At 33.2% G+C, this 12,950-nt stretch overlaps 1 protein-coding gene across 3 annotated transcripts in view; it reads right to left on the reverse strand.

Annotated features, from left to right (window-relative positions):
- CSMD3 (CUB and Sushi multiple domains 3) overlaps positions 1-12,950 on the reverse strand; it is a gene marked incomplete at its 5' end in the record, with an annotated part of 1,086,230 nt that overhangs the window by 89,329 nt on the left and 983,951 nt on the right. For all 3 annotated transcript variants that reach the window (XM_079722286.1, XM_079722285.1, XM_079722284.1), the window contains 3 exons: positions 41-229; positions 4,856-4,969; positions 5,928-6,008. In XM_079722286.1, coding sequence (XP_079578412.1) covers positions 41-229; positions 4,856-4,969; positions 5,928-6,008 — 384 coding nt within the window. The remainder of the gene's footprint in view (positions 1-40; positions 230-4,855; positions 4,970-5,927; positions 6,009-12,950) is intronic.

Raw genomic sequence — 12,950 nt, forward strand, 5'->3', positions numbered from 1 at the left:
TTGAATTTATGAATATCCAGTAAATATAACCCATGGTTACCATCATACACCTGAAGAACATCAAATTCCTTTTCTGTCTGGAAGAATTCTACAAACATGCTAATATTATATCCTTTTTCCACAGAAATGCTCCAGGCACACATCTGAAGATTTGGGTAACTGTCAGGATATCCAGGGCTCAATATGACTCCTGTAGAATCCAGGCGTAATTCATTGGCAGGACAGATCACTGTCAAAAATTATATACCATTAGATGATGCTAGTGTTTTAGACCTAAGTGAAAGTTGCATTTTAAAGTTGCATTTCAATACTTTAATTGAAATGTATTTAAGTGAAAATTGCATTAAATACCCAGGTTTTAAATGTTTTCATATTAAATAACAATAAAGGAGATAATATCTTGAGCTATGTGTATGAAAAGACAACTTGTATAATAAGCTTGCAGTTCAAAATATGGAGGAATGACCTAAAATTTTATGGTATTAATTTCCTTTTATTATTACATGGAAGATACATTTTTTTCTGGACAATAAATATGTAGATAATAAAAAGATAAGGCATTTATTGCCTTCTATTTCTTTATATTATTTCCCTATTTTCCTTCATCTTCTTACGTCTTCTCCCCTCTGCCTCTCTTGCCTATGTCTTTACCCTGTCCTTTTCCTTCCTTACTTTTTCTTCTGTCCTCAAACTTTAACTCACTCAGGTATGTGAGGACAGACAGGAAACTGCCCCAGCTCAGAGTATTCACTCCAGGCAAAGTCACTTCTAATCTCATGAATATGCTTAAGCCACGAGGATTTAAAACAGTTTTGGGTCGCCAGTTACCTTTCAGTTCTTCCTGCTATTTCCATATAAGTGCAAGACAAAGCACAGCTCTTCATTTCATAACAGTACCTCTGCTGTACATCCTGAGGATGTGTGCGTGTGTGTGCACGTGTGTGTGTGTATCTCCAAGGTATAGTAAACTACTATACTTTAATTGTTGGCCTCAATACCATTATGCATTGGACCAAATAATAGAAACATATACTTAAATTTGCATTTGGAATGAGAATGTGACCAAGATGATCAAATCCTTATCATTCAAATGATGCCATTTCAGCCCTTTTTTTTTTCCTTAAGACTTTGAGTTTTATGGCGTGGGAAGAGTATTGGAATTGCTCAATATAGCCCACACAGTATAGAAGTAAACCAATATATAACAAACAGGATTTAGTTCAATATGATATAGAACTTTTTACCTGGAAGCCATTGTAGCCACTACAGTAAAATATCCTATGTACATCACTGAAAAATAGTTTTTAAATATAGCTTGGACCAATTTTTGAGTGTTATTACTGCGTACATTCAAGCAACTGGAATGAAGTGTAGACTAGATAATTTTTGAGGATTTGGTGAATTGGAAATACATCTCATGCCATTTACAAATCCAATCACTATACATCAACTTCCACCTTGGATTTAGAGTGTTGTATCTCAAAATAATTAGATCACTATCTTAAATAGAATCTTTGTTTCTCAATGTTTGTTCCAATAAACTAGGCTTCAAAATATCAAATACAGATGAATTGATGAAGGATTTATATATTTGTCATTTCCAGGGTGGAAGGACATGAAATATTTTGAATTATAAACTCTTCCTGTAGTATAGAGATGGAAAAGAGTAAAAAAAAATAGTGAATTATGGCAACATATGATTGTTCTTTAATCAAGTTAATAACTTGAAATAACTTGAAAATAACTGCCATAACTTCATATACAGATATTCACATTTTTACTATAGAATACAGTATAGCTAATCTAAGAGTTGTTTTCTTTCTTTTTTTTTTTAACTTCTATTTCTCTTATTTTTTTTTAACTTCTATTTCTCTTATTTGAATCTGAGATGTTCGCTTCTTGGATGTGATTTCAAGATTAAAAAAATAATAATTCAGCAAATAGTATTAAGTCCTTCTCAGTCTAAAAAGAGAAACCTGATATTTGCTTTTCACAAAATGAAAAATATGTAAAATAAATAAACAAACAAACAAACTTGAAGGCTAGAAATGAGATGGAAAACTTGGGTCAAAGATGAAGAACATTAGTGAATATATAGCTATGGCATATTAAAATAAAAGATATATAACCATATGACAAACTGAAGTAAGTTTTATGAAAGGGTTTATGTTATGTGTGCCCTGCTGTTTCATACTTCTGAAATATTTAACTAAGTGATTAACTGGGTTACTGAACATGTTATTCCCTTACTAAAAACCATTCAGCACCTTCAAAGACCTTCAACTTCAGTCCCTGCCTACTTCTCCAGCTTTGTTTTCTGTGGCTTCTCCTCTGAAACAGAATGCTCCAAACATACTGGATGACCTATAATTTTTTTGAACTCAGCCTATCCATCAGTGCTTCTGTTTCAAAGTCTTACTCTTGTCTGATGCATTTGAAATGTTAGTGCATCTCAAAACCCAGATAAAGTCTCATCCTCTGTGAAACAAACACTTCCTGAACCTCTCCTCCATCAACCCAAGCAGAACTGCTGATTTTCTTCTTGGTACCTCTGTAATGTATGCTTCTGTTATTGCAGTTAGCAATTTTATGTCTATCATTTCATCGCTTTTTTGACTTTCTTCTTAGGCTATTGTTATTGAAAAGCAGGTGCTGTATCTTAATTCTCCCAATGTTTTCAATTGAACAAATATTCCATATTACTTTTGAAAAACTGGTATGATTCAATATAATTTACTGTAAATACACAAAGTAACCTATTCTCACACTAACCAACATACGTCAAGAGTAAGACAATCATCAAGAGTAAATATGTATACATTAGATACTGTTAAGCACCTTTTGTTCATTATATCACTTACTTGTCACAGCAACATTAAGAAATGTCTACAATTCTTATCCCCATTATGCATATGAGGAAACTAATGCCCAGAAAGTTTAAAGTACAGAAAGTCTCACACATTCAGCTAGATGGACTCCATGTTTGTAACTATCTGTAGTTACCTGTTATATTTCATTTACATCAAACCCTTTGAAGAGCACCATATTTAGACTTGCTTTCCATGTTTGAGGATCCAGGGAGGAATAACAAAAATGATATAGCCTCTTTTAGGAAAAGTGAAAAAATCAAATAATTTAAAATAGACTAAAAGCAGTATAGATTAGTTACAACAGATTCCAAATGAATGACAATCTTTTAGTGGGATTATGAATTAACTCAAACAAAATTTTAACTCAGCTTTTTAGCTTAAGTGCCTGGTCAATTAATTAATATAGCAACACTGCATAAACTCATTCTGAAGGATAATTAACTTTTAGCTAGTACCCATAGTGTTATCATGAGACAAAGACTGATCATCCTTTTTTGTATTCTCCAGAGCAGATAGAATAAGAAGAAACACATTTACTAATCTATAGGAAATTCTGATTTTAGAAATATGATATTGAAAATCTGAGAGATGAGGGACTCAAATAACAAAACTGTTTTGTATTTTTAATTAAATATAATATTGAATTGGGATCCAGATATATAAAAAAGAAGTGCTGCTCTCCAAGAGCTCACAATGAAGTGTATACATTGGGTCAAGGAAGAAATCCTGGTATGTAATTGCTTGTTCATTCAGGAGTAAAGGTGGTAGACTTCAGAATAAACAAACAACTTTTAAGATGGCCTATAAAAATCATTGACTAAGAGCAAGGAAAATTCTTATATTGTTGCTGGTTATACCTCCAAACATGTCTTTCTTTTTGATACTGTAAAAGCCCCTTATGAAAATCCTTCTATCTTCTTGTAAGGATTCCAGTGAGGTAGAAAAATCAAACGTTTATTCCTACTTACAGCATGCTTGTAATAATAAACAGAATTTTTGTTTTAGGTTCATTGTAACAGTTAAGATACTGCATAAAACAGATTTCTATTTCTCAAGAATAAACCCCAGTGAAGGAAGTAATCCAAGAAAATCTGGAGATGTATAATCAAGTTCAATTCAATTTTATTCAAAGTAACCAATATTTATAATTAGTTACTATGTGTTAGGCACTGTTACAGGCCCTAGGAGCTATACAAGTTAATAATACATGATTCCTGAACGTCAAAATCCCAACATCATTCAAGATCCATCATGGTCTTGCCCTTATAACATAGTGGATACTTTGAAGTCTGTACCTCACTGTCTTTCATGTCTGTGTCTTTGCATATACCTCTGTCACTTGGACCACACTTTCCCTATCTTAGTTCTACCAAAGTAAGTATCACTTTTCATTTGGAACCTATGACTCAGGGAACAATGCCTCCATCAAGCTTTCCCTGTCCTATAAACAGTTTAAAATTATGTGACTCTATAGCCCCCTGGCCTGTTTCCTTAGTGCTGTATTGCTACAAGCTGTATGGCTGTCATATCCCTTACACCATGTTGCTTTCACAGCAGGGACCATTTACAACTTTCTGTTTGTTTGTTTTTTCCCTCAGATCCTCATTCTTAACAGGTGCTCAAAAAAGTTTAATGATTCTAGTGGTCAGAATAGAAACTACTTGCAGTCAACATTGGAACCTTTATTTAAAGTGATTTTTCTTGCTTTCTACCTCCATTTCCACTCCTCACAGCAAAAATAATTTAAATAGACTGAATTGAGTTTGGGATAAACTAGAAAAATTAAGCCTTGGATGAATTAAAAATGTTTACTTAAATCTGAGAAATAATGGAATGAAAAATACCACTTATGAGTTGTATAATATTTAACATTATTGCCAGTTAAATATATAATAATTATATAAAATAGATTTTTCTCTATTTTGCTAGTACTGAATTAAACATAAAACAGATATTTAGAAATAAATAATCATAAGAATTGGTACCTTGACAAACTGGAGGCGCTCCATCCATCTGGAGTCGTTCTCCTAATCTGCATGTCAGAATTGCATTACCAACCAAAGTAAATCCTGGAAGACACTGATACCTAATAATATCACCTGTTTAAAAAAAAAATGCAGAAGGGGCTTCTGATAAGCAACAAGGTAATGGTTAAAATAAACAGATGTTTCAATATAAAATTAGAATACTTTTTCTTTCAGTCATTTTCAATCAATTTAAAAATTCTATTAGTTATAAGCAGTGATGACATTCAAAATATTGAACTACTAGTACGTCATAAGCACTGACCAATCAGAACTGAAGCTAAGAATAAATTACCAGTAAGACTGTACTGGGGCAATCTGTTTAGATATAAGCAATAGTAGTAAGGAAATAATCTGGTTGGTATGGGTAAGATATTCATTAAAAATATATCAAGCAGTTAAAAGGAGATTCCTAGTTATTGCTATTAAGATTAGATGTACATTGGTCACTGATGTTTTCTTACATTTCTCAACCAATATTAATATTACTAGGATAATAATGATAAAAATTTATTATGATAACATTAGGATGTCTTCTTTTCTTACACAGTTTTTCAAACTATTAGATATTATTACAGTTAAATTTCCAACCAAGTTTTAAAAGGACTTTATTTACGATCAAATTGAGCATAACCAACCAATTGTTTTCAAAGACATGGAGATAAGACATGTCTTCTAATACACCCTACATATCCTTCATTATACATGTCAGGTTTATGCCTGAATTCAAAGAGTAGTTAAGACTACAGTGTTGGAAGGTAGCAAAATATTACTTAGGAAGGAACTACCAGAATAGTTATACGGTTCAAATTCCTGCACTGTTTTCTAACTGTACATCCTGGAAATACAGAATTCTTTCTTCTTGCCTAATACTCCCTTTCCTCTTTTCATTGTTATCCATTCTTACAATCCCTATTGATCCAGGGAAAGAAGGTCTAAGACAGGCTGCTACTATTCTTTATTCTTATTTATTTTAAAGTAAATACCTCTGCTAACAGCACGTTTTCTTTGAAAGTAATTTAGCAGACTTTACCTATTTCAAATTCATCATCTTCTGTCAAAATTTCAGCATTGGGTACGGGTGGTGGAGGTTGACACACTCTTAGTTGATAGGCTGTAAAAATAGACAATGTTTATTCCTTCTCTGAGCAGCTATACATATTCACATATGTGAAAAAAGAAAATTATGTAAGGTTTATTTATAAGAATAAAAATACATGGTAGAATTTATCAAGTTTCAACTATTTCTTTATTTTAAAAAATGCTACAACATTGAGGGAAAATTAATTATTCCTTAAATATTTTCCCATGGTAAGAATGCTTACCTTTTAACTCCTTATTTCTCACCCTCATTCTAGTCCTTCTGATTATGTGCTTCTTTCTTGGCATAATCACAATTTGGAATTATACACTCATGTTTGTTTATGTGCTCAATGCCTAGCTTCCCAAGGCTCATCGCAGAATCCCCTGCATCTAGCAAAGTGCCTAGCATTCAGTCATAATTGTGAACAATACTCAAGGCTTACTCTATTCCAAGGAATATTATGAACATTTTACTTATATTAACTCTATTAGTCCTCACAAAAATTTTATTTATTTTATTACTTAATTTATGTAATGAGTTCTATAATTATTCCCATAATATAAAAGAAAAACTGTTAAAAGAATTAAAGAATTTGTCCAACTCATACAGCTATAATATGGCAGAGCTGGGATTTGAACATAGACAGTCTGGCTCCAGAGCCTTCTTTCACCATGCTAGATTAGTATGTTTACAAAGTATCCATTTGTTAAATTTTATGTTTCTAAACTGGTCATCCCATTAGATTAGGTAGATTCTTATTTGGCATAAGGTAAAGGCCACTGAAAAAAGGTCTCTATGAATCTAAGTATCATGACTACTGGCCCTATATGATATCTGTATCACAATTGTTTGCTTGATTAAAGCCTTGTTTTCACTAGTTGTCTTCAAAGATGTAATATACTATTATTAATTTAAGAAACACATTTTATGCTGTTATAACATTTGAAGAAAAATGTGTTTTATATGCATAATTTTATTACTTAAACTTAGGAGTTAATTTCTTTATGTATCTCAATTCGGAGATAAAAAGAAGGAGGTTTAAAGGCCTAGTAACTTGCCCGAGATCACACAACTAGTACAGGGTTTATCCAGAAGTCCAGCCTATGTCCTTTAACTTCAAAGCCCATATCTTCAGCATTGGCCCTATTGTGAGAGTATTATGAGAGTACTGAGGAATATCAACTAGACTAGTTAAGGAAAATTCTGATAAAAAGAAATGAATGAGATAAATTTTAAAGGTTGAGTAAGATTTTTTCCAGTGCTGAAGGGTAATCATGGGCAGAAGAGTATTCAGATAGAGGAGGAAACAGGAGCAAAAATTACAATTATCAAGGTAAAAGGTAGTTGTGAGAAACGCCAGAGAGGTAAGGGAAGGGGGAGAGGAAGATACAGAGAGCCCTACAGGGAGAAATCCTGATGAGATTATGCTTTATTTATTTTTTTTTTATTGGAGTATAATTGTTTTAAAGGAGAGCATTTTATCTGATCTTTGTTTGCCTGTAAACTTGTTTTTAATCTTCATGCTAATCAAAAATTATTTTATTTTAAAGAAGAAGCACATTTTTATCAATGAAGAATCCATGACTCCTGTCATCTGTAGAGCCTGCTTAGAATGACTTAGATAACTCAGCTGGAGAGTTTAAAAGACTAGAGGTTGGAAATTATTATTATGAGGAAAATGAGGCTCAGAGATACTGTGTTATTTTCCCAAGACCACGTGGGTGATGTGAGCTAAATTTTCTTATTCTCCATTCTTTGGTACCATCAGCATTTTATAAACTGTCCCTAGAGACAAGGGATCACCTTGGGGTCATGGAGGGTGTGAGGAGGTGTAATGTCCTCCTTCCTCTACCTCAATAAGAGCAACTCTATTTTCATCAATTTTATAGATTTGAATTCTGAATATACTTTCCTTCGAACAAATTTTCTACAATCTCTACCTAAATTATTTCACTGATCCTTTCGACTTCAAATCTGACTTTGTGTCTCAATTCCCAATTTTACGTCACCAGGATAAACATATCTTCTGAGCTCTTCGCTGCCTTCCTCCCCCTACCCTTTGATCTTATTTTCTAATCACAGAACTCTGTTTTGTAGTACATACAATCATGATAGGTAGGATACGATGCCCTTGCGTAGTTATTAAATAAGTCAATGGTGTCTTAAAGGTGAATGGCATGTCAAATAAAATGATTCATCTAAAAGAGAACACAGATTTAGCTCAAATGTGTATTTTAAATGTGTAAATATCTATGTTATGCAGTTTTTTCATTAATGGTCATCACTTTGAAGCTGTTTCTAAATAGAACTATCCATTGAAAACATGGACTAAACCACATGCTCATGCTATTTAAATTTTTGATGATACAATTTAAAAGTTTCAGTTCTGCCCGTAACTGGATATCATGACTTGTTTCAACATTTATTATTTTCCATTTATTAGTTTACTTTTTCACTATTTGTGACACCATCTAGGCTTTAAGTAACATAAGGGAGGAGACGCTTCATGTGTCTTTTTCACAATTGAGTAATAAGCTCCTTTCACTTTACTTATAATCCAACAAATATTTGTTAAGTAATACACAAAATATAGTTTTTTTTTCAGGAGGAAAAGAGTCTCTAAACAAATAGTCTTCCCTAAGAAGACTCTAACTCTAAAATTGCAAATGGGGATGAAACAGAGGCAATTGTGGATTAGAGTGCATGTCAGTATCTTTTGAGGATGACCATTGTTTGAACAGTGCTCTGTTTTCATTCAAATGTGTACAGATGTCTGGTTCCTGGTCCAACAAATTTGCTTCTTAATATCACTTTAGAGTTTAATTCTGGCAATATATTTGGTTATTTTTCATTTCCTATTTTCTTTATAATGAAATAACCAACCCAATTCCAGAAAAGAATGCTGTATATATCTACTTCAGTTCAACTGAGCTATTAAAGGCTTCTTCAGAAAAGGACAAAACAGGACACTGGCAAATTGCCATTCCTTCTCTAAACCACAAAAGCACAAGTGCACAACCTTTCTGCCAAATATGGATGCAGTATTTCTTACAGAGGAAAAGAAAATGTTCTATGTGCTCTTATAAATTCTAAGTTCTCTATAACCACTGTTGCACTTCAGTGGTGACCCAGATTAGGTCAAGTATGATAACTTCATGATTTGGGGAAGATTTGGAGGAGGAAAAGCACTGATAATTACATACTCAGTTATGTAATTTTGGTAATGTTATTTCAAAAGTTATGTAAAATAACTTTAAGCAGCTCCACTTGAAAGCAGAGTTAGCAGTATTTAAATAAATGCTATCTGAGTTCTAACTAAGAAGAAAAAATAATTAGTAATTTTTTTTTCCATTTTGGAGAAAGTCTGCTAGTGAATTGATATGAACCATACAGGTAAGTTTCAGTGGTGCTTAAATTACTTAGAAATATCACTTTTTATCTGTTAATATTTTATAATCAATTTGTTTCTCTGCCTATATAAGGGAGAATTTTTGAAATCAAGAGAAAATGTTCAGCCCTAGATTTGGAGATGAGCCAGAGATCTGGAATGGATCATTAGAAATGGATCAACAAGAAGTTACTAGGTAATTTCCTAGAGATGGAAAAACAGAAGTATAGTAAACAAGCTTTTGGGAAATATCCTGAATTATACATAAGAAAATTCCAATATCTTTTGCATGAAGTGACTTCCCCATATTCCAATAGCTAATGGAAAGTATCCTACCTTAGTACTGAGACCATTAGAGTCTGAAAGGTAATGTGCTAAAGGTCTCTTCTCTACATGGTTGAGTTGCCTGGCACATTAGTAGATAACAGAGCACATCAGAGGTGACAATTTTTTATTTGTCAGTCTCTGTTTTCCTTTCTCTGTTTACTACCGTAGTTTGGTTTGTTTTGGCTATGAAGGAACACGTTTTAGCTCTTTAACCATCAATTTATTCTGCATATTGAAAAGAAAAGACTAAAGAAAAAAAAGCAAAAGAAAACAAAACAAAAGAAAACAAAGCACAGCCCCTGTATGCTGTTGGCTTGGAGCCGGCCTGGCTCTAACTGATAGGCCATGATTTTCTACTGTTGACTGTAATCAATTTAACTAACAACTAATATCAGACACGATAGCTCTTTGACCTTGTTGGAACAAGACAAAAACAAGACCTTTCCCTAATCATGTCTGAGCACAGAAAAGACAAAACAAAAACCATAAAACAAAATGAAAACGCTATCCAAACCACCAATATGACCAAGATTCCTTCATCTCAGCCAGTACGAGAGAATGCTGCTACCCCACGCCAATCATAGTTTTAGATGTGTTCCATACCTTCCACCTTCTAGGAAAAAAATTAATATACCCAATTATAGAACTGCTCTAATTTTCGAAAAGCACCCAACCCAGAGGAAAAACATGCTTCCTTGAACCTTCCAGAACCATCTTACACAGCCCAAATCCCATAACAAGCCCCTCCTAACACCCTCTCACTGAGACTCCACAGGGTTTCTCATGGTATGTTGTCCCACACATTACAGTGAGCCTATAAACTCAACTTTGTTTAACTACAGAGATGTTCCTGATGGACTTTGGCTGGAGGGGACTGAGATACTGTAGAATATAAATGAATCTTATCACACACAGCAAAATATCAAAATATGGTAAGCAATTTTGACATGACTCTTTGTCATTTAAGTAATCACTAAGTAGTCATTTAAATAATAGTAAATGGCAATATCTTTTCATCATTATAGTTTCACCAGTTTGGTTTTTTAGCTGTGTGTGTGTATATATATATATATATATATATATACAATTGTATGATGTTCATACCCCCTATGCTCTCTGGAAATCAAACAATGAAACATTTCATGAGCTCAATGCTCTATCTACTGAAATATGAAAGGAGGTCAGATCTTTACGTTGTGGGAGGCAATGGGGTCACACAGTTCAAAGCAATGGTGATTTATGTTTTATATAAAATGTGTCCTTATATCTACAGTAGTCTCTTTTAGGATGAGACTTTGTGGAGTTAAATATACTTGTCCCCAAATACAGCATTCATTGTAAAGGCAATATAACCTTAAAAGATGACCTAAAAGGTATTACAGGCTTTTTAAATACATTTCTTAAAAATAATCTGAAATTCAATATATAATCAACCCATTGATTCACAGAAGCTGTGCCAATAACAGAAAACAATGGATAATATATATTATTAAATTGTATTATCCTAAGAAAATCTTCTGTAATAACTGAGGTTCCCTAATATCTGATATTAGAAAAAGAGGTACCGTGGATAATAGATTTAAGCATTAAAATGATACCTTTTTGTTTTAAATTAGTAAATATGTATTCTGGCTATAATACAGTGGTTGGCATAAGTCAAATTCCCAATAAACTTATCTTATTTTCTCGTCACACAGGGACCATAGTACATTTTGGAAACTACAAAGAGGAACACACTAAATTGTGATAAACCTACCAACATATTGTTGTTAGCCTGTAGGTTCTGGGGAAGAGAAGCACTAAAAAGTTCAAAGTTCCAAGTTGTAATTAGGAGAGGTATTTTCTAGAAAGTGAGATGACTTACCTTGATAAAAATGAAAATCATTGCTAATTTTTAAAGAAAACTTATGTTTACATACCATTAAATAAAATCTATGCATGAGATAATACCAGCTTAGGACACTACCTGGCACTTAGTAAGAACTCAGTATAGTTTAGCTATTATTATGATTGCTGTCATTGTTGTCATTATTTTTAAAAAGGTCAGTCCTTAAGTCAGACAGACTTATTTTGAATTCCCGGCAGCCCTTCTATTTATTAGTTCTCTGGCTTCTTTTTTTTTTTTTTTTTTTTTTTGTGGTACACGGGCCTCTCACTGCTGTGGCCTCTCCCGTTGCGGAGCACAGCCTCCGGATGCGCAGGCCCAGCAGCCATGGCTCACGGGCCCAGCCGCTCCGTGGCATGTGGGACCTTCCCGGACCGGGGCACGAACCCGTGTCCCCTGCATCGGCAGGCGGACTCTCAACCACTGCGCCACCAGGGAAGCCCTGTTCTCTGGCTTTATATACATTACAAATTTCTGTCTTTTGGTTCTTTAATTATTAAAATAGGGATAATAATACTTATATTGCAGAGTTATTACAAAAATTAGCATGGAAAGCATCTAGCAAAGTGCCTGGCATATTAAGTATTCAGTAAATGGTAAGTAACTATCGCTATTAGAGTGACTATAAAAAGTTAGTGTCTGCAAAAACATGCAGTTGAAACAGGTTTTGTGTAATTTACTTTAAGGAAGTCATTGAGTAGGACTGAATACTGTTATTATTTATTATAAGACAAACCCATCTTGACTCTATGGCAGATATCAAGAAAATTCAGCTCTTTCTTTAGGGAATTACGGTTATAGTAATACAGAGAGAGACTAGCAGATTTCCTCAAATGAAGAAGAAGTACGGTATCTGAGATAAAGTGCTTCAACATTTATGCCTGCCCTATTTCTTCATTGCATAGAACTTTCATTTTCCAAAGATTTTTAAGAACGTTATTTTTGATCATGAAATGCTTTATGAAGGTGATGTTTTATAAAAGACAGATATCTGACTAGATCTCATAAAAACACATTTTTTTCTCCTTTCAGACATATTAGAAATATATTAATAAATAGAACCTAAATAATCAATGTGACCTTAAGAAAACATATGAAAATACTGATCTGTTAAATTTATAAAATAAGTACACAAGTCCTAAGAAAACCACTTCTGACTTATAGGTTTGGGCATAACAGAAGGAGCTATTAAATCACTAAGAGAATATAAAGAATACTGAGTGGGGGAGTAAACCATTCTAAGCTTAGGTATATTAAATCAGCTTAAACTAAGTGTTAAATAGTGAATTATCTCCCTGGTTAACTTATGAAAAAGTACCAAATGACCTGAACAGTTTTTTGTTTGTTTGTTTGTTTGTTTGTTTACCATTAT

Source organism: Hyperoodon ampullatus, assembly GCF_949752795.1.
Source record: "Hyperoodon ampullatus genome assembly, chromosome: 17".
NCBI classification, from domain to species: Eukaryota; Metazoa; Chordata; class Mammalia; order Artiodactyla; family Ziphiidae; genus Hyperoodon; species Hyperoodon ampullatus.